The sequence below is a fragment of the Alligator mississippiensis genome, chromosome 1 (assembly GCF_030867095.1).
Source record: "Alligator mississippiensis isolate rAllMis1 chromosome 1, rAllMis1, whole genome shotgun sequence".
Taxonomy (NCBI): Eukaryota; Metazoa; Chordata; order Crocodylia; family Alligatoridae; genus Alligator; species Alligator mississippiensis.
In genome coordinates this window covers 130,898,352-130,917,397 of record NC_081824.1, presented here as the reverse complement: position 1 = coordinate 130,917,397, position 19,046 = coordinate 130,898,352, and the positions used below count along the sequence as shown (strand labels likewise).

General features: G+C 42.7%; 1 protein-coding gene across 3 annotated transcripts in view; it reads left to right on the top strand.

The window, feature by feature from the left end:
* SYNE1 (spectrin repeat containing nuclear envelope protein 1) overlaps positions 1 to 19,046 on the top strand; it is a 535,576-nt gene that overhangs the window by 471,184 nt on the left and 45,346 nt on the right. For all 3 annotated transcript variants that reach the window (XM_059714126.1, XM_059714134.1, XM_059714130.1), the window contains 7 exons: positions 736 to 830; positions 3,378 to 3,612; positions 4,465 to 4,659; positions 8,570 to 8,695; positions 11,678 to 11,833; positions 14,869 to 15,027; positions 15,690 to 15,856. In XM_059714126.1, coding sequence (XP_059570109.1) covers positions 736 to 830; positions 3,378 to 3,612; positions 4,465 to 4,659; positions 8,570 to 8,695; positions 11,678 to 11,833; positions 14,869 to 15,027; positions 15,690 to 15,856 — 1,133 coding nt within the window. The remainder of the gene's footprint in view (positions 1 to 735; positions 831 to 3,377; positions 3,613 to 4,464; positions 4,660 to 8,569; positions 8,696 to 11,677; positions 11,834 to 14,868; positions 15,028 to 15,689; positions 15,857 to 19,046) is intronic.

Sequence of the window (19,046 nt, the reverse complement as noted above, 5' to 3'; positions counted from 1 at the left end):
ACAGGGCTGTTTTTGCACTAATCAGATGATTAAGTGAGAAACCCCTCTCTGCCTCAGATACCTACATAGACTTTGTGAAACCCAAGGAAATCAGGTGGTATTATTCTTCTCTAGGCAAAAAAGTGACTTAAGAACTTTTGAATTAGCATCAGAAGCCCTAATTAGAAGCACTTAATTCATTTTTGGAAATAGGATTTAGCTCCCTGCGTCACTTAGGCACTTTCAAAATGTGATCCCTTGTCTCTTGTCTTTGAGTGCTTTCGAAAAGTATATTAAGTAATCATGCAGCTGTTGCAGTCCTCAACTGGTATAAATCCATCATAACTAGTGTCACGTAAGTGACATGATGGATTTAACATAAAGATACTACCTGCATCTAGCTTGTATTTAAAACATGCTGTCAATTACATGCTCATACCAAAGGAGTCTAAATGTAGTTTCTGCTGAAACTTTTGGTTCTTATGCTTTGGTCTGAAATGTGGAGTTATAGATCCCGAAAATGAGTTTATGTTTTACACACACAGAGTCACAAGAACAATAAAAAAAATTGGCATGTTTACTCTTCCTCCCATTGAAGTTGATATCAACACTCTCATTGAATTTGTTTGCTGCAGGATTCAACAGTAAGGAGATTAAATGAGAACTGAAAATTCACGTTATCAGTGTAGGTAGGTAGAGATAAAGGCCTTGAAATGCAGGATCTTGCTTTTACTGTTTTTTCTCTGTTTCAAATAGCTGTTCCAGGCAGAGATGTTCAGTCGCCAGCAGATTTTACATTCAATCATTGCTGATGGACAACGCCTCATAGAACAAGGACAAGTAGATGACAGGTAGACATCCCTGCACTTGTTTTTTCCTTTGGGGTGGCGGGGAGGGAGGTTGGGTTTTGTTTGTTTTTCTTCTTTATATGTGTTAATTTATTTTGAACGTAAACAGAATAGAAGGAATATGGTGCCCACTCCTTAGAGATTGTCATAATAAGCTAGGCAGGCAGAGGTAAAGTGGAAATGGAAATGGAAATGGATTAGCTTAGTGGTTTAGTTACAGATTGGCCTTGTCTTAATAATACCACATTTGTGTTAAAACAGGAATATAGTAAGGCCCTTCTCCTTCAACCTTGACCTACCTCCAGAATGGGCCACTTACTGCAGGAGGCAGCAGCCAGCTATATCTGCTTTGATCACTTGAGGTGCCTATACGCGTGTATCAAGGCTGCTCTGACACACTATAAGCACAGTGTGTCAGAGCAGACTCAATTAACTGAGCATAGTAAATACTAGGGCTGTGTGAAATTTCAGTAGCCAATTCAATTCAGAGGAGATTCAGCCCGATTCAGCGGCCAACTCTCTGAATCGAATTGGGAGACCCATTAAAAGGTCAAAATTGAACCAGAAGCCTCCAAATCAATTTGGAGAGATTCAGTGCCAATTTGAAGATTTGGCCATAACCTAAACAGGCAGCAGTCCTCGAGGACACTGGACACATCTGCCTCCAGCTGGTAAATCTGTTGTGGTGGGCGGAGGGGGAAGGGAAGGGGTTTGGTGTGGGCAGATCAACGTCTTCACAGTGATAGAAGGATTGGGGCAGAGGCTGGAAGAAGCTGCTCAGCCAGGGCAGTGGGGCACAGGACTCGGGGAGAGGGGCTTCAGCCATTGCATGCCATCATGTGCCACCGGTCCAGGAGGGCATGGGAGTGGGCGTGTGCCCCTGGATCTGTGTGGGGCAGGCTGAGCTGGGCCCCTAGAGTGCAGTGGAGAAGGGGCTATGAGTGGGCTGCAACCACCCTAAAATTCCCCATGCTGCCTGCCTCTCCCCAATCCAGGTGCACGCACCCGCTGCTATGCCCTGCACCTGCTTGCCCAACTGGGGAAAAGCCACGGCTTGTCTGGGAGGCATGGGGTGGCTAGAGCAGCTTCCATCACTGCACACTGCTTGTCTGAGGCAGCGTAGCAGCATCGTGCTGCACCTCCCCATCCCGGCTGGGTGAGCAGCGGAAAGGCATAGCCCCCCCTCCCAGCACCTTCTGCCTGGAGCAAGCCGCACCTGCATCGTGCGCCCCCTCCCCGCCCCAGCCCAAGGGGCTGCAGGGCTTCCAGTGCTACTTGGGCCACATCTTACACCCCACCGCCCTGGTTAGACAAGCAGCAGCAGGGCAGTGCCACCACTCCCAGGCCTTCCACCGTCCATCCAGAGTGCAGCCTGGCCCAGCCCGCCCCACAGATCCAGGGACACACACCCACTCCCATGCTCTCCTGAATCGGTGGCGCGCAGTGGTGCACAGTGGCGGGAATACCCGTCACCAAGTCCCACACCCCCCTGCCCCGGCTGGGCAGCTTGTCCCAGCCCCAATCCCTCCCTCACTGTGGGGGTGTTGATCTGCACCCCATGCCCCTTCCCTCCCTTCTCCACCCACCACAAGAGAATTACCACCTGGAGGCAGCTGTGTCCAGCATGGTTGAGGACTGCTGCCTGTTTAGTCTATGGCCGAATCTCCGCATTGGAGCCGAATCTTTGGATCTGATTCGGCTGAATCGAATCGGGACTGTGATTCAAATCGCCAAATCAAATCACTGTCTCTCTGAATTGGCCGAATCCGAATCCAAACGCAATACTTGCTGCTTCGCACAGGCCTAGTAATTACTGCACTCCAGTAGACTCCAGTGTCACATGTATCAGCATCCCCATGCTGATACATGTGACACTTTAACCGGGGTACTTTAACTAAAGCTCATTTCACCCCATTCCCTCCTGCATCCCGAAGCATGTGTATAAACACCCATGGGGATAACTCTCTTCCAGGAAACCCTCCCTACTGGGTTTTACAGCACAAATGGATGGGGGAGGAACCAGCATCTGGTCCAGAGAGTTAATTTTAAATATTGATGATCAAACTAGTGGGAAAAAAACCAAAGTACACACCTTCATAGTACTGTATAAGGATTGCTGTGAAGTTTCCTATAGATAAAATAACCCTAATATAAACTGTACTACACATCACAATTTTCTCTGAACTTTCATTAGTTCTCCCTCTTATTTCAAAGTCAGTATTAGGCATCTTCCATAGCTAGGTTTGTCTGAGAGCATACTGTGAGCTTGCACTGTGTGCACTGATAATTTTGACAAAATATTTTAATTTGAATTAAAACTTTTTTCATTGATAAGAGAATTTGATTTTTTCGGTTCTTGGGTTTTGGTCTGAAATGTGAGATTATACACCCTAGCTGAAGGTTAACTGCCACATGCTATAGTCATTCATTCTTTTATCCATGGGCTTCATTATCAGCTCTCAAGAAATTTATTTTTTCAGCTTTTCATCCACTGAAGAAATAGGTTAAAAATACAATTCTCACTTTGTATTTCTGTTTTTCTGTAAATAGGGATGAATTTAATGTGAAATTGACTCTGCTCAGTAACCAGTGGCAGGGAGTGATTCGCAGGGCACAACAGAGAAGGGGCATCATTGACAGTCAGATCCGTCAATGGCAACGTTATAGGGAGATGTCAGAGAAACTGCGAAAATGGCTTGTGGAAGTGTCCTATCAGCCCATGAGTGGGCTGGGCAGTGTTCCTATCCCACTGCAGCAAGCCAGAATGTTGCTGGATGAAGTACAGGTAGGCTCAGGTTGTTTTGGGTGGTGAAAGGGGTGGAAACCCTTCCTTTTCTTATATTTAATTGTTTTAATTGAAAGAGGTTTTGTTCGTTTTTAAAGTGTGTGTGATTCAGAATAACAGGAGTCAAAAGTCAGTGGAATCCACCTGTAAAAATACTGTACGTGGCTGTTTTTTCACAAGAGAACATATCCTTTGTGACACTTCTCAAAGAGAGAGAAACCTGGAGTTGTAGTCTTTAAAAAAATACTTTGAGTAAGTGTATGACAAAATATGCACAGGACACCTGATTGGGCCTGTTCCTTCCAGTTATTTTTTAAATGTGTTCACTATCTCTCACTGGCATTTGTAGTCCTATATGGTTGCTATTTAACTAATAAATGCTTATTCTTAAGCAAATGCTCCAAGCAAAATAATGTTAGAAAGACCTTGAACTCTCATGTTGTCTTCCTTCATGCCAAGTCAGAGAAATCTGTTTACCTCCTTAGAGTATGCACACATCAAAGATGAGAAATAAGGTGCTGAGGCATTTGTGTAGGTCACAGAAGGAGGCAGTAAAGAAAAGGCTTTGTCCTGAAGAGGTCATGAGCAACATGGGTAGAGAAGAAGAGGGTAGAGCAACATGGGTAGAAAAGTCAGTTTTATTTGTTCTCACCAAGGAAGAACTCTCTGACTAGTAAATACTGAAGGACTTGTAATAAGGGTAGCTTCAAGCATTTGGGGTAGTAGCCCATAGTACATAGCCTAAGTTGTCTCATGTAGCATTTTATCAGTTCTTGATATAGGGTCACTTATACACAATCACTTACTGGGACTAAAAAGAAGATGCTAATGAAAAGCGATTGATCTTTACAGCTTAAAGAAAAAGTCCTTCTGCGACAACAAGGAAGCTACATTCTAACTGTGGAAGCTGGAAAGCAGCTGCTGCTCTGTGCTGACAGTGGAGCGGAAGTTACTCTGCAGACAGAACTCTCAGAAATTCAGGAGCGCTGGACATTAGCCAGCGCCCGTCTTGAGGAACAGAAGAAACAGCTCATCTTCCTCCTGAAAGTAAGGGCATGTGATGAATGAGTAGGCACAGAACCATACACAGTAAATACTACACGATGGTGAGGTACTAGGCTCTACTGCTCATTAAGGCAGCCTAATGTACATTTGTGTAGTGCCTCACATTGGAGGTACTACATTTAATACACGTTAGGAAAAGTACCTGAATTCACATGTAGATGCACCCACAGTTTCCATGAATTAGAATGGGGCTCATGTAGCTATATTCCCATGCAGGAAGTTGAAAATTTTGTCTCATTCTCACTTAATGCATGAAAAGCTAAATTCTTTCTAGGTGTAAGTTCAGCAGAACATTTCAAATAATTTGGTTCACAATTTCTCCAGTCTTGTAATAAGAAAGAAGCAGCAAAATAGCTAAAAAAAAAAAATAACAGCTATAGTAGATAACAGCCATAGCCATAAGCCCACAGGTTTAGAAAAGATCCAAAAAAATCACTCTTCTTCTTTCAGGCATCTTCTACCCTTTCCCCTGCTTTTAACTTTGTCTAATGTTGCTTATAGTCACCAAATCCTTGATGGCTCATCAAGGCTCACAGTCTTGCATATTTTTTTGGTTTTCTTGTAGTAGCATCTACCACACGTTGAAATGTCTCCTAGCAAAGAAAGACGTAGAACCTCACGCCCAAAAGTGAAGAAGGGGAGAGAATCTAGAGTGAATATTACATGGGTGCTTCAGGGCAATTCATATGTTTCTGGACAGCAGAAATGCTAATTATAATCTAAAAAGGAGGCAGCATCCCAAGTTGCTCTGTAATGATCCTCTGGCCAACTTTTGGAGCATTGGTGGTAGTTCCTTGGAGAAGAAAACATTTTGCCCTTTGCCATATGGGTGACCCCACTGTGCAGAGACATGTTTGACAGATGAAGGAGAGCGGGAGGCAGACAAGGGTTTGTGGAGAAAGTATTTTTTTATGCCTGAAAAGATAGATAAAACATAGAAAAGAACCTTGAGTGGGAAAAAGAAGAGCATGAAGCATTAGTACAGCTTGAAAGTAAGAAGTAGAGGAAAAAAGAATCACTGAAATAAGTGGCTGGAACAAAAGAAAACAAACTGAGGGGGGAAAGAATCAAGGAAGTTAATGGCATAATTTTAAACTGAAGAAAATGGATTGGAATGTCTTTTGGCTGTCAATTAGTTGCCGTACATGAACACTGACTTAATTCACGGTTATATAGTGTGGCAACCAAAAGATGCCCAAATAATTTCCCAATACGTGAAAATGTGGGAAACAATCTCTTCTTAAACACAGGGTTTTTTGAAAGAGATCTTGTTTTGGATTGACTGTATAGTTGGGAGAGCTGGGTGCAATGAAAGGTAACACCAAAAAAAGTCCTTGCTTTTTGCATGGTTCATGGACTATCATAGGGCTACAGCAATAGTCCAACCCTACTCTTACCAAAACACATCCCACAGGGACATACGGGGCATGGGATGGCTCTTTAGAAATTCCTTTTAGACAGGAAGGAAGGTGTATAGGGGTCTTCCTTACTTCCTTTCTTAGGAAGAATGTTTTAAGGTTAGGAAGAACAATACAATCCATATCAGAAAGGCAAGATCTCAAATGGTGCAGTTAAGCATTGAGCCTCTAGACTCTTATTTGCATAATGAGGTTTGCTCATCACTAGCAAAGAGCTAATCAAGGCAACAGAGATGGCAATGGAAGTTTTACTAGAGTTACAAGGCTAAAATAATGAAGTTGAGTGCCTTGCTGACAGTTTCAGAAATTTTAATCTTTATGCAATTAACACAGAGATTTTTACTAAGCATGATTTAGTTTTGTCAGGGCTGTCCAACTGGCAGCCATGGGCTGTATGTGGCCTGCAAGAAAATAATATGTGGCTGGTGGGTTCCTGCCTAGCCACTGCTAGGCCCTATTGCTCATGTGGCAATGGCAGCCAAGGTCTTAAGGGTCTCCCCCTCCCTTCTCAGGCCTCTCCCACTTCTGGGAGTGGAGGGAGTTTGGAAAATAGAGCCATGGAGGAGGCCAAGGCTTTCCATGCTTTGATGCCAGGCTGCATGCACTGCATGCACCACAAAGGACAGAGCCAAGCTGTCCATGCTGTGTACTGCAGGTGTGCTGCCTGCACTATAGGTCAGGTTGCCTGTGCAGTGCATACACCTGGGGTGGGAGGCTGTGCACAGTAGTGGGGAGCTAGGCTGTGGGTATGGCAGGGGGTGGGGAAGAGCTGAGCTGTCCACATGGTGGTGGAGTAAGGGGTTGCCCATACAACGTGAAACCCCTGGGTCTGTAGCCCACGTTGCATGCGGCCCCCAACTGCCTAGAAGTTGGATAGCCCCGAGTTATGCCATTTCTGAGAACTTTGGGTAAATAATGTGCAGTTTACACATAAGCCATTAATACACACTTGAATGACCCCTTTCCCCACTCTACCCTACCCACTTTTCTTTATGCATTTTCCTGTTGAAGGTTGAGGTCTAATGCATTTTATGATTCATGCTCACACAGCACTTATTTTTCCAGAGTTTGTTCTCTGGTTTGTCAAGATGTGATGATCTGAAATCACCTTAACACTTCAATATTAAGTCAATGCGTGCTTTTCCGTGGAGTAGTGCATTTCCATTTGCTACCTTCCTGCTTCCTTCAGCATTTCTTGGATAATCAAAAACATTTACTTAGATGGAATTTTACAACCTACAGCTGAAAGTTCCTCCTTTCTCAAAATGCAACACAATGGTACAAAAATCTGTATGTTGAAGTTCTCACTGAAAACATTTGTTCAGAAATGGAACCTTGCCACATAAAAGGAGGAATGATCTGGAGAATTCCCATCCATTGTCTAAACTGTTTACTTCCCTGTTTGTCTACCACTGTAAGGAGGAGCTTCTGAAGCAAAAGTCTAGCCTGGCATCTTGCTCTGTACACACAGCTGTTGAGTGTGCATATTTTCTAAGTTGCTTTTGAATAAGATCAAAGCAGGCAGGTAGCAAGCAGACCTATAGCAATCTTACTTCATGAATGTTATTGGTATATGTGTATACTGGATGGCACACTCTGTATTTAGAATTTTGGAGAAGTACATGAGCTCCTCCATTCTACTTTTTAGAGCCTTTGGATCCAGTCTTGCAGTATTTGGATCAGGTATCTAACTGGGATCATAATAGTCAGAATGGGACTGCTATTGCAAGAATGTATAATGAAGATGTTTCAAAAGAGATGTCCCTTTATGGAAAGGAAAGGAACACAGAAAGGACAGAATTTGTAGGCCTGTAGTACTCTACACATGCACTTTACTGTAAAGTTGATTATCTCCACAGTAAAGCATCACCATCTACATGTGCGCTCGTATTAGGGTGCAGTAATTTAATTGACTCCAGGACAAGTACTATCTTATGGCAGAGTAATTTATGCCACCTCAATGCATGTGTAGACAGTGGTTAAGGCTGGCTGCAAGGATGCTACAGTGTGGGGGCTGTCTGCCGGCTAGCCCCTATACTATATTACCCTCAGGCCCCAAACAGCCCCTCGAACACTGGAGTCCAGGGCTGCCCCCCCACAAGCCTGCTGCCAGCCCAGAGCTGCTCCATCCCACCTCTAACAGCTGCGGTCCCAGGTGTGCATGTATATGCTGCACCCAGGAGCTGCTGCCTCCATCTCAAGCTGTGCTGGAATTTATTGTTCTGTTTACCCTGTGGTAAGGAAAATGCTTTAGATTTGCATGCTGCTTCTAATGGAGCAGTGTATAAGAAACAATATAATGTAATGGTACAAACCACAAGGCCTGAGCCTTGAATATTGTATAACATTGCATTTATGGGAACAGGCTATTATTATGCAGATATCGCCACTGCTTGGTAGTTATGTAATCAATGTGCCTGAGCATAATTTAAACCTGAATTACGGTCAAATAGTAATTATTGTTCTGCTTTCAGGACTGGGAAAAATGTGAAAAGGGCATAGCAGACTCCCTGGAGAAACTAAGATCCTTCAAGAAAAAGCTTTCACAGCCATTGCCAGAGCACCATGATGAGCTGCATACAGAGCAGATTCGCTGCAGGGTAAAGCATCAGATCCGCATGTTTTGTATTGTAGCATCTTCTGTTCTTATTCCTGGTATTAGTGATCTTACAGACCAATGCCCCATAGTTAATTCTCACTGGTTTATTAGGTTATGTTTACACAGCACTTGAAAGATAGGGCTGGGTTCTGATCTCACATTGTCATAAATCGAGCTGTACTCATGTCAAATCAGTATAAGTGAGATCAGAACTCAGTCCATAAAGTATCATAAAAGTATTGGCATTTTTTAATATTTTCGAATCTTTACTTTTTTCAGCAGCAGTTTCATTAAGCTCACAGGTGTTAAAAAAGTGGCATTTAAGTTATCTGTACTGGAACGCTTTGAAGTACACATATCTGTGCTGCATTAAGCCCCTGGCACACATATTTGTGGCATCATACCATTAATAGAAATATGCCATGTGTTCATCAAATTTATGGTACTATAAAGTGTGTGTGGGGGGGAAATACTCAAAAAATGCGTACCATCTTTGTGGCTGGTTAATTTGGTGCTGTAAACTGAATGTGTCATGCCACATCTTCCCAATGCTGACAATCAACTGGCTGTCAGCATCAGAACCAGGGCAGCCCCAGGTCTGGAACCTAATTGCTCTTGTCTTACTGCTGACGTCACCTTGTTGTCTTCATTGTGATGTGGTCTTGCTGGGACTTGGCATCTTAAAGAGCTGTGTCCTGCAGCCCTTGATCTTTAAGGCCCTTTCAGATGCCAGGTCCTGAAGAGCTTCAGGACATGAAGCAGCTCTTGGCTCCAGAACAAAGCCTCCCCTGCCTAATTGGTGGGATTAGTTTGGGGCAGCTGTGGGTCCCAAACTCAGTTGCCCCCTGTCCTATCCCCATAGGACGCTGGGCACACTGCTGGGAATGGGGAAGCTTCTCCCATCACTACCTGCATGCACTGGTTTAAAGAGGTGGGGATGAAAGAAGATCCCTTATCCTCAGCTATATGTGCCAGGAGGTTCTTTAAATGTGCGAGTCCATCTGGAGATGGGAGAAATGCCTCCATCCCCAGGTGCTCAGGCCAGGTGACTTTTTAAAGGGCCATGTGCAGCTCAGAATGGGGAAAGCTCCCCAGTCTCCAGCTACACCCTGGAGTACCAGGAGCCTGATGCTGGGCTTATGGCACCCAAGGAACTCAAAAAAGTTGGTGGGCATTCAGCCAGGGATCTCAGCTGCACACCCATTTTTTAAAGGTCCAGGGCACTTTGAGCCTGATGTCAGGGAAAGGCACTCTGATGTTGGCTTGTGGTACACCAGACCTTCAAAAAGCAGGTGTGCAGTTGGGGCTGTGGAAGTGATACCCATGTAGTAGAGAACTCCTGGCTCCACAGCAGCCTTTTCCATGTGCTCAGGGGATGCAGCTGGGGAGTAGGGAATTTCCTGCCCCCCATTGTTTACCAGCAGCCTAGTTGTAGTTTAGAAACAAACTAGATATACCAAAGGGTATTGTAGAGGATGAACATGATATAAATTCCAAAGCTGATCACTAGAAATGGTCCCAAACCAAAAACCTAAATCTAAACACCTTTGAGCTAGGGATAGACATTCAAAAAGCCTAAGCTTGAATTGATTCAGTCTTTATAGGTTAGTCTAACCTGGCTAGGTTGAACTGGTTTGTAACCAGACAGATATTCTCTCTGGACTGAGGAAGTTCAGGCACATGCCTGCAGTGGCTTAAGCTAGAAGCCAGGGAGTGCTAGAGCAGCCTTCCCTTCCTTTCCACAGGGCTGAGCTGAGGGTGGGGTATATTCAGGCCCTGGCAGGACCTCTGATTAGGAAGGTCTGCCTGCACCATCCCAGACTTTTCCCCGCTGGTTGATCAAGTTGCGGGAGTTTTGCCAGACCCTAGCCCCCTGCTAGCACTCTAAGGCAAGGGGGGCTGTGCAGTGCCTGCATCTGTTGATGATACAGAACTTTTCAATCTCCCTCCCTGCCTCTTTATACTGTCTGCAGAAAACTGACAGGCAAGCAATCCAGCAGGGGGCTGATAACAGTGTTTATCACCTCATCAGCAAAACAATAGCCTCTCTCCATTAGTTCAAACTGGTCTTAAACAGCTTACCAGCTAACCTGTTGATTAGCTCCAAAACGCCCTAAGCGGTTACTGTACTGTGTGCCTGCCCCAGTGAAATTGGAGACACTCACACAGAGACACCTCTCAGCATTAGCTAGTATACCACATGCCTAGGGTCTGTGGGGCTAGGGTCCATGCTTTGGGAGATAGGAGGGAAGGAGGTGGGGACCATTGCTTGTCCAGCGAGGCAGGGGGTAGAGCAGGGGGAAGCCAGGCAGAGCCTGCTGTGCCTGCAGTCTCTGCCTGAGCTCCAGCCAGGGAACAGAGGGGAGGGGCCAGCCCTGCTGTGGAGCAGAGAGCCCTGCCCACCCAGAGAGCATGCTGGGATTCTGGAGGAGTCTGGTTTAACTTAAACCAGGAAGGGGTCTGGGATAGACATGGCATAAACTGGTTTGAGCCAAATCAGTTAAGTCTGATGCTACATTCAACTAGGTTTATCTCAAACTGGTTTCATCCATTTTCAAACTCATTTATGTGCATTGAACATCTGTTCTGTCACAGGTTTAAACCAGTTTCTGATCACTTAAACTGGTTTATGTGTAATATCTGTCCCTTGCCCTGAAGTTTGACTGTGGGAGTTAATTTCAAACCCATGGCTCCTTTTTTCACAGCTAACACATTTTCCTGTACCTTTTTTTTCTACCAACATGATCTTCCTTCTAAGCCTTCATAGTATAATACTGGTTTCAAGTAGTGTTACCTTTAAATATCATTGACATTCTGCCTCTAATTTGTGGCTTTGGTCACAGACTTGATTTGCTATATACAACTAGATCTTAATGCTCCTGTTCAAGCTTCATAAGCACTTGCAAGTTTTATGATGTCATTCTTGCTGAACTTCTGCTTAGCATCCTGGTTCTTCATGCAAGTTTTTAATTTCTTTTACAAGGAGCTGGAAAATGCTGTGGAAGGGTGGACAGATGACCTTGCACATCTCACTCTGCTGAAAGAGACCCTGTCTGTCTATATCAGTGCTGATGATATCTCAATCCTGAATGAACGCATTGAGCTACTGCATAGACAGTGGGAGGAGCTGTGCCACCAGGTAAATAGCTTCAAATCAGTTTTGCAGATAAAGGTGATGCAGGGACATCTAAATATGAAAAGGAACTGTTGGAACAGACGGGTACTAACCAGATCCTGGGATTCACTTAAAACTGAAGTCTACTAATTTGTTAGGATACAATCTTGTGAGTCCTTCACTGAGGAATTACAAGTCAAATTTGGCACCTCGAATGGAAGTTTTACTGAGATGTTCAACACATGATTTTTAAGGGTGAGATAGAAAAATATTATTTAGCCATACCAGTTTGCCAGTTTTTAAACCAGAAGATACAAAAATGTCCACTTCAATTACAAAAACATTAAGGTTAGGTACAGACATTCAACTAGCCCAAGGAGGAATCAGTCTAAGTTACGCAGTTTTTTGTAAGCAGCATAGTTTAGATGGATAGCAAACAGAACACACATTTGCTCTTTGGAGGGAGGGGGGCAAAACTTAGATGGGGTTCCACCATTTTTAAACCAGCCTCTGCGCCAAACTTCTACTCTGTTACAGGTGTAGACTATTTTCAATCATTTATACTGGTAAAAGTGTAATGTCTGCACCTGGCCTAAAATGAGAAGATTTAGCAGCAAGTATAAATTTAAGGGGAAACACTCAACAGCGAATGTAGAATGGGATAACCAAAAATCTGCCTGTAAAATGGAATAGTAATTAAGAACGATCTCATTTCTGAAAGGGAACTAAGACTGACCTAATAGTTAAAGGATTTGTACATAATCTGTCTGCAGTTCCTAAAAAAACTCATCCTTACATTTCTGCAAACAGATTCTCCTGGTGAAATTCTGCCGGCTCTTGAGTAGTGGTTATGCCAAGGGTAACAAAACAAAGAAAAGAAATAGGTTATATTTCTTTGTATTTATGATGGCAGAACATTTCTCCAGTATATATTTTAAGTGTTTGTTCTGGTAACCACCAGTATTTTCAGACTTTCTGAGAATGGTCAGTGAAGTAGAGTATAAGCAAACTTGGGGAATCTATGTTAAAGTCTGTGATGCTGTTGACCAACAGACACAATAAAACAATAAAAGAGTAATATTAGCTTTGTGGGACTGAATACAAAAACGTTCTTCGTGGTATGGAGAAAAGAACCCTACTGTACCTCATACTCTGTTGATACTTTCTGATGTTCCTTGTTTTTTTTAATAAACGCTGCTTGCCCATTTGTCTTCCTCTGAGCTGAAGGTAATCCTTGCTACCACTCGGTTATAAATTTACAGTATGATTGCTGCATTTTACACTTCCTCCTTATGCTTAGAAATCCAGGTTTGGGGTTGTTTTTTGTCCAGAAGGAGGATTACTGTTATTGTGTTTCAATAGTCCAGTATCTAGAAAACAGTGAATAGCTGTCTTGTTCAAAAACCTGTTGAGAGAATTTGCAAGTAAACAGTTTGTTGTGTGAGATATAAACTCTCATGAAATAAAGGAGAGGCTGAACATACCATTGATGAGCTGGAATATAACTTGGTGCTCTCACTCATTTTCCCAGACTCCTGTTTTAGATTCGTAAAGGATCCCTATGTAGCTATAACTGCTCTAAACAACCTAACTTGTATACCAGTTTTATAGCATGGCAGTCAATTGCTCAGTGCAGATTGCAAAACCAGACTGTGAAGTACAGCAAACACTCAGAAAGTTAGCCCAGGCTGAACTTTCTGCTGCCCCACCATTAGCAACTATCCTAAAAACTGGTTTGGGTATGTTCTGCACTATCTGCAATCACTAGAGAGAGATCCTTTAGAAGAAAGGAAAGGGGCAGTTAAAAATATCCTGCCCCATTAGGTCATTTATATATTAAATGTTTCAGAAGTAACCAAGTGAAATGAGGCTGTAAAGATGTGGGATTGTTTTTTCTTGTTCAGCAGTTGTATGTTTCCGGTAAGATACTGTCAAGTTTAGAACCACCAAAAGGAAGTGTGCTGCTGCTTGGGTCTCACTTAAAAAAATCTAAAGCTTTAGTCAGAAAACAGAAGTAGGTTATACAGCAAAGGGCAGGTGCAGTGCTCATGCTATGTGTGGAAGATGCAGGTGTAATCTCAGAAGTAACTCAAATTACTAAAGAGGAAGAAGCAAGTAAGATGCCATTACACTATAGTCATGCAACTGTCAGAAATTCTAACCAGACAGATTACTTTACTGTGTACCCTCTCTGTTTAATGTGTTTTCAGGGGATCTTCCTTTCTGACCAGCATTGTTGTATTTCACAGGCTGAGAGGGTAATATCATTACGGAAACATGATAAACGTAGATCAGGCTTTTTGTTTCCACTTCCTCTAGGTGCTGTTGCCGCATTCTCTTTGACTCTGCACTTGTTTCCTGTTACTTTCAGAGATAGCGCTCTTTTAACCCTGGAGAATCTCTGGTTGCATAAGAACAGTTCTGCAAAAGTGGATGCACCCAGAAAAATCTGTATATTTGCAGACAAGCCAGGGGATTATACATTGAAAATATACCGTGTGTAAATACCCTTTAACATTTTGGCCTGCGTTATGTCTGTTTCTTCTTAAAAATCCCTTTGGTTTGCTTTCTGGAACATGTGATTTTAAGTCTCACACATGTATGCTAATTCACCTGTCTTTTTGGCATTTGTTCTCTCAAAGAAGCAAACAAAGCTAGTGTTGCATGTGAATCTTAATAAATGAAAATAATGACTCTAAAAACAAGGAATGGGCCAACTCCCAAGGAAGGCCCTCACTCAGTTTTTGCTTTGCTTTGGCAGCCTCAGTTAAAGACCTACGGTATTTATCTTCCTGTGAAGCAAAATATATTTATGGGCCCCTGAGTATCATCACCCACAGACTCCTCCCCACACGTAGCGAGATCTGGTTGACCGGAATCCTGAGATTAAAACTGATCTTTAAGCTCCTAATGCAGGGTTTTCTCAAGCACAATTTTAATGGCAACCAGGCAGCTCAAACCTTTTGCAGAGGCTCAAGAATTTATTTCTGATGCTAAATGGACTTTTGTCGCCTACTAGCTGTGTAGAGTTTTTATTTTCTCCCTCTAAACATTATAAGGTCTCCTTAAGGCGGCAACAGGTGAATGAGAGACTGAATGAGTGGGCAGTCTTCAGCGAGAAGAACAAGGAGCTCTGTGAGTGGCTGACACAAATGGAAAGTAAAGTTTCTCAGAACGGAGATATCCTCATTGAAGAGATGATCGAGAAGCTCAAGAAGGTACAGTGCTTTTTTGTTATTTATGCTTAGATGTGCTTAGACATCAACGCCTTTTCTTCTGTTGTGCCTGGGTATTCTGCCTGTGTCGCTGAGAGTATATTAGATTAGTTGAATGGCTGGTCTGAGTTAGTATGACAGTTTGTAAGTTCCAGTGAGATTTTTTTCTGGCTTCTTCTCTACTTTGGTAACTTTTCTTGCTAACATTTTGAAATGGATGGACTTATCAAAGTATGACAAAATAGGTCAGATGCTTACAAGCCAAGGGAAGTGAATGGTTGACTAAGTGTTGAGTCACTGTCCCTGGTGATCTTCTTAACTGCTATAGATGTATTTGGAAAATACTTATTTGATTAGATTATTCATGTTTAGCTGGTAGGGTTTGTGAGGATTTCTCCATACATCATACTATTTCTAAACAAAGCTTGCCCCCTCCCCCCAGCAGATGTTACATTTATAGCATGCTTAACCTGTTAATCTTGCAATAAATCACATGTCATACGTTCAGCCAATTTTTGGATACATAAAATAAATCAGCTATAAAAATTTTCCATGTATAATGTAGCCTTGGTCAGTGCTTGTATGTATTATAGGTCCAGCGTTGCTGACCTGAATGTGTTCTGAAATAAGCTTCCTGACCTCTATGATTGTTCACTGCCATCCAGGATTATCAAGAGGAAATAGCTGTTGCCCAGGAGAATAAAATCCAGCTCCAACAAATGGGAGAGCGTCTTGCTAAAGCCAGTCATGAGACGAAAGCGTCGGAGATTGAGTACAAACTTGGCAAGATCAATGATAGATGGCAACATCTTCTAGACTTGATTGCAGCCAGGTAAAAACAGCTCTTTTTTTTAAAACCTTACATAAGATACAGTTATAAATTGAAAATCTCACCAGGTGAGAGTGTTCTCCACCCAAAGAAGGATTCAGAACTTCATCTTAACTGTGAGCATTTGCAGCTCTCAACCATCAGCATATTTGATTAAATTTATTCTTCCTGTTCTACTGTATGTACATTAGACGTTTAAGGCAGGTGGTTCAAACACAGTGTTTCCTAGAGTTACTATAGTCTAGTTATAGTCAGAGGCTTACTAACTTCTGCACTGGGGTAGTAATTTTTTTGTTTTGTTTGGATCCTACAGCTGGATGCAAGTCGTTTCTTGATATGTGTTGTAAGGGCAGCACAAAGGGTGCTAGGTGACTCATTTTGGTTGTTAAGGATAGCTCATAGAACATAGTATTGCTTGTTTGCCCATGTTTGTTTCAAGTACTGAAGGGGGAGAGTAATGTAGTAGTGCAAATAGACATATGTCCATTAGGCCTAGACAGTCCTTTATTTCACTTTAAAATGTCTTTTCAGTAATTTATTTTGTTTAGAGCATGGATGTCAAACTCAAAGAGGCCTTGTGGGCCCCAGCTAGATTGACCCTGTGCAGCACTTGCAGCACCAGGTTCAGCCCACACACTACACACAGTATGCCCTGGCCCTGAGGCTCACTGTGCATGTGACATGAACAGTCAGTATGGGGCTTGTGCTTCCCCCAGTGTGCAGGCTGGACCCAGTGCTACATGCAACACAGGGGGGTGATCTGGAGTGCCACATGCAGTGACAGGTTCCACTTGCATGCCACAGGCAGCGCATGCCCTCTACCAGCCCTGTACGCCACATATGCAGTAAGCCCCAGGGCTGGCGAATCCTGCATGTGGCTTGTGGGGTGAGACTGGTCACATGTACCACACACAGCACAGAGGACTCGAATGGGGCACATGCTGCATAGAGTGCCCACTGGACCAGTCCTTCTGTCATGGTCCAATCTGGATAAGCCCCAGAGCCAGCATGCAGGGCTGGTCTGGTGGGGTGCTTCATGCAGTCTGTGCCCCAAACTGACCCCTGTATTGTGTGCAGGACATGCAGCGCCAGGTCCAGTCTACACACTGCATGCAGCGTGCAGTGCCAGAGCCAGCACACTGGGTTGGTCTACTGACCTACGAGCTGGATCATGTGGCTCCATGGTCTGGTTTCGACTCGCAGGTTGTACTTTTGACACCCCTGGGTTGAAGAAGTAAATAATGTTGCACATTTAATATGTGAAAACTGTTTCACTTTTGTTAGTGCCGTTTCTGAGCTGTACTCTTCTCCAGTCCACATACAATTGTTTTGCCATATCTATGTATATGTGCTGAATTCTGCATAGTAATGTGCGTTCAACATGTTGCTTGAGAGCCTTTGACTTTCAGGGCATGTCTGTCTGTGTGATATCTCACTATCTTATTTACAGCATCTCATTTTACATTTCTTTATTCATCCCAGTGGCATTCTTTGTCTTATACCATTCCTTCTAAGATTTCTGTATCTATATAGAGTTATTCAGCAGCTTTCACTTTGACAAAGTAGTTACATGGGTTCAGCCCATTTAGGATGAAAGTAAATGTATAGTCACTCACGGAACACTAGTCAGGAAGTGACATTTATCTCGAGCCAAGAACCTGTCAAATTTAGGACGTTGTGATATATCACCCATAGGTAAACAAATCACTTATGGTCTTCTAATATTTAAACAAAATTGTGTTGCTCCCTTTATGCCATAGTCAAGTCTTTAAGAGGTTTCTAATGAAAAATGATGGCATATTCAGATAGCCCATAGAGATCTAGAAATTTATTTTGCTGTACTTGGTATTGGAAGGGATGGTTGATCTTCAAATGATCTCACAGTTGCCTTTTCAGGGAACTTATAGAAATAATGTATTACCCATTTGTTAAAGTTCCTATTCCATTTTAAAATGGTTAGTCCTGGCCATAAAGGAATTTGTGTAATTATGTGCATAAAATAATGTTAAAACAGTTGCTTCTATTCACTCCAGAGCTGACTACATTTAATTGGGAGTGACAGGATCCCTACAAATTTGGGTAACACATGTATAAGGTTTGGGTACCAAATGGCTGAAAGGACTGCTGATGGGATATGTAGCCTTTGCCAATTCAGTGATAGCCCAACTGCGTAGTGTTTAATACTGTTGCTTATTAGATCACAAGTTCATTTCATGAAGATTAATTAGGCCCATTTCTTAGTGGACAGATACTTGCATCTCCAAAACCAGACTGATAAATTGCTTTGGAAACTCTTTGGAATAAAATATAGTGTATTGGGATATGTTATTGTTTTCATATTTCTAGCTAAGGTTTGAAATGCATGACTTGGTTGCAATTTATCTGCAAAGTACAGTTTTATATTTGGCACTGCTGATATTACAGTGAAAATTCTGCATTATGGATCCCTGACAATATTCATGAACAGCTCTGTATATACACCACTTATGCTTGCATTTCAGTATTAAGACAAGTTCATCTGTCACAGGAGTGTATTTTTATTGGTTCATTTTTTGCAGCCATCAACCAATAGGAAATTATAGGAAAATGCTTTAGGAATGCAGTCATGAAGCCTTTTTTGTTCAGAATATGCTTGAGAACACAATAGGTTGAGTCTAAATAATATTTTTTTCTGTTTTAAATTAAAACCTTTGTATTAAAAAAATCTGTATAGTCTGAAAGTAGACTTTTCTGGTCTTTGCAGCAAACTTGTTTGTTGGGGGTAGGGGAAGTAAAAATGAATCTCTGTGTGTTTATAATTATTTGTCATTTGCAAGGATTTAAGCAGCATATTTTTCTTTTTCACTTTTTCCATCAACCTCTTCCCTCAAGAGGAGGTAGAAACTCTTCAGAAAGACAACTACTGTACCTCTCTGTGTCAGTGATTTCCCATTTCTTGCCTTTCAGAGTTAAAGATATTTTCTCCCTTTAAATTGCCAATTCAATTCCGATTTTTTTTTTAAAGGCCCGCTGCAACAAAAGTTGTATACAGTGTATGGCTGTATGCTTTATTAAGGACTTTCCCAAGTCGTCAACTGCTCAAAGTTTGTACCGAAGGCTTTTTAATCCCACCCCGCTCCTATCCCTCCCCCCTTCCTCCTCACGCTCCTGGCCTGCATTCCAGGAGATCAAGCCTGGCACATGTTGATGAATG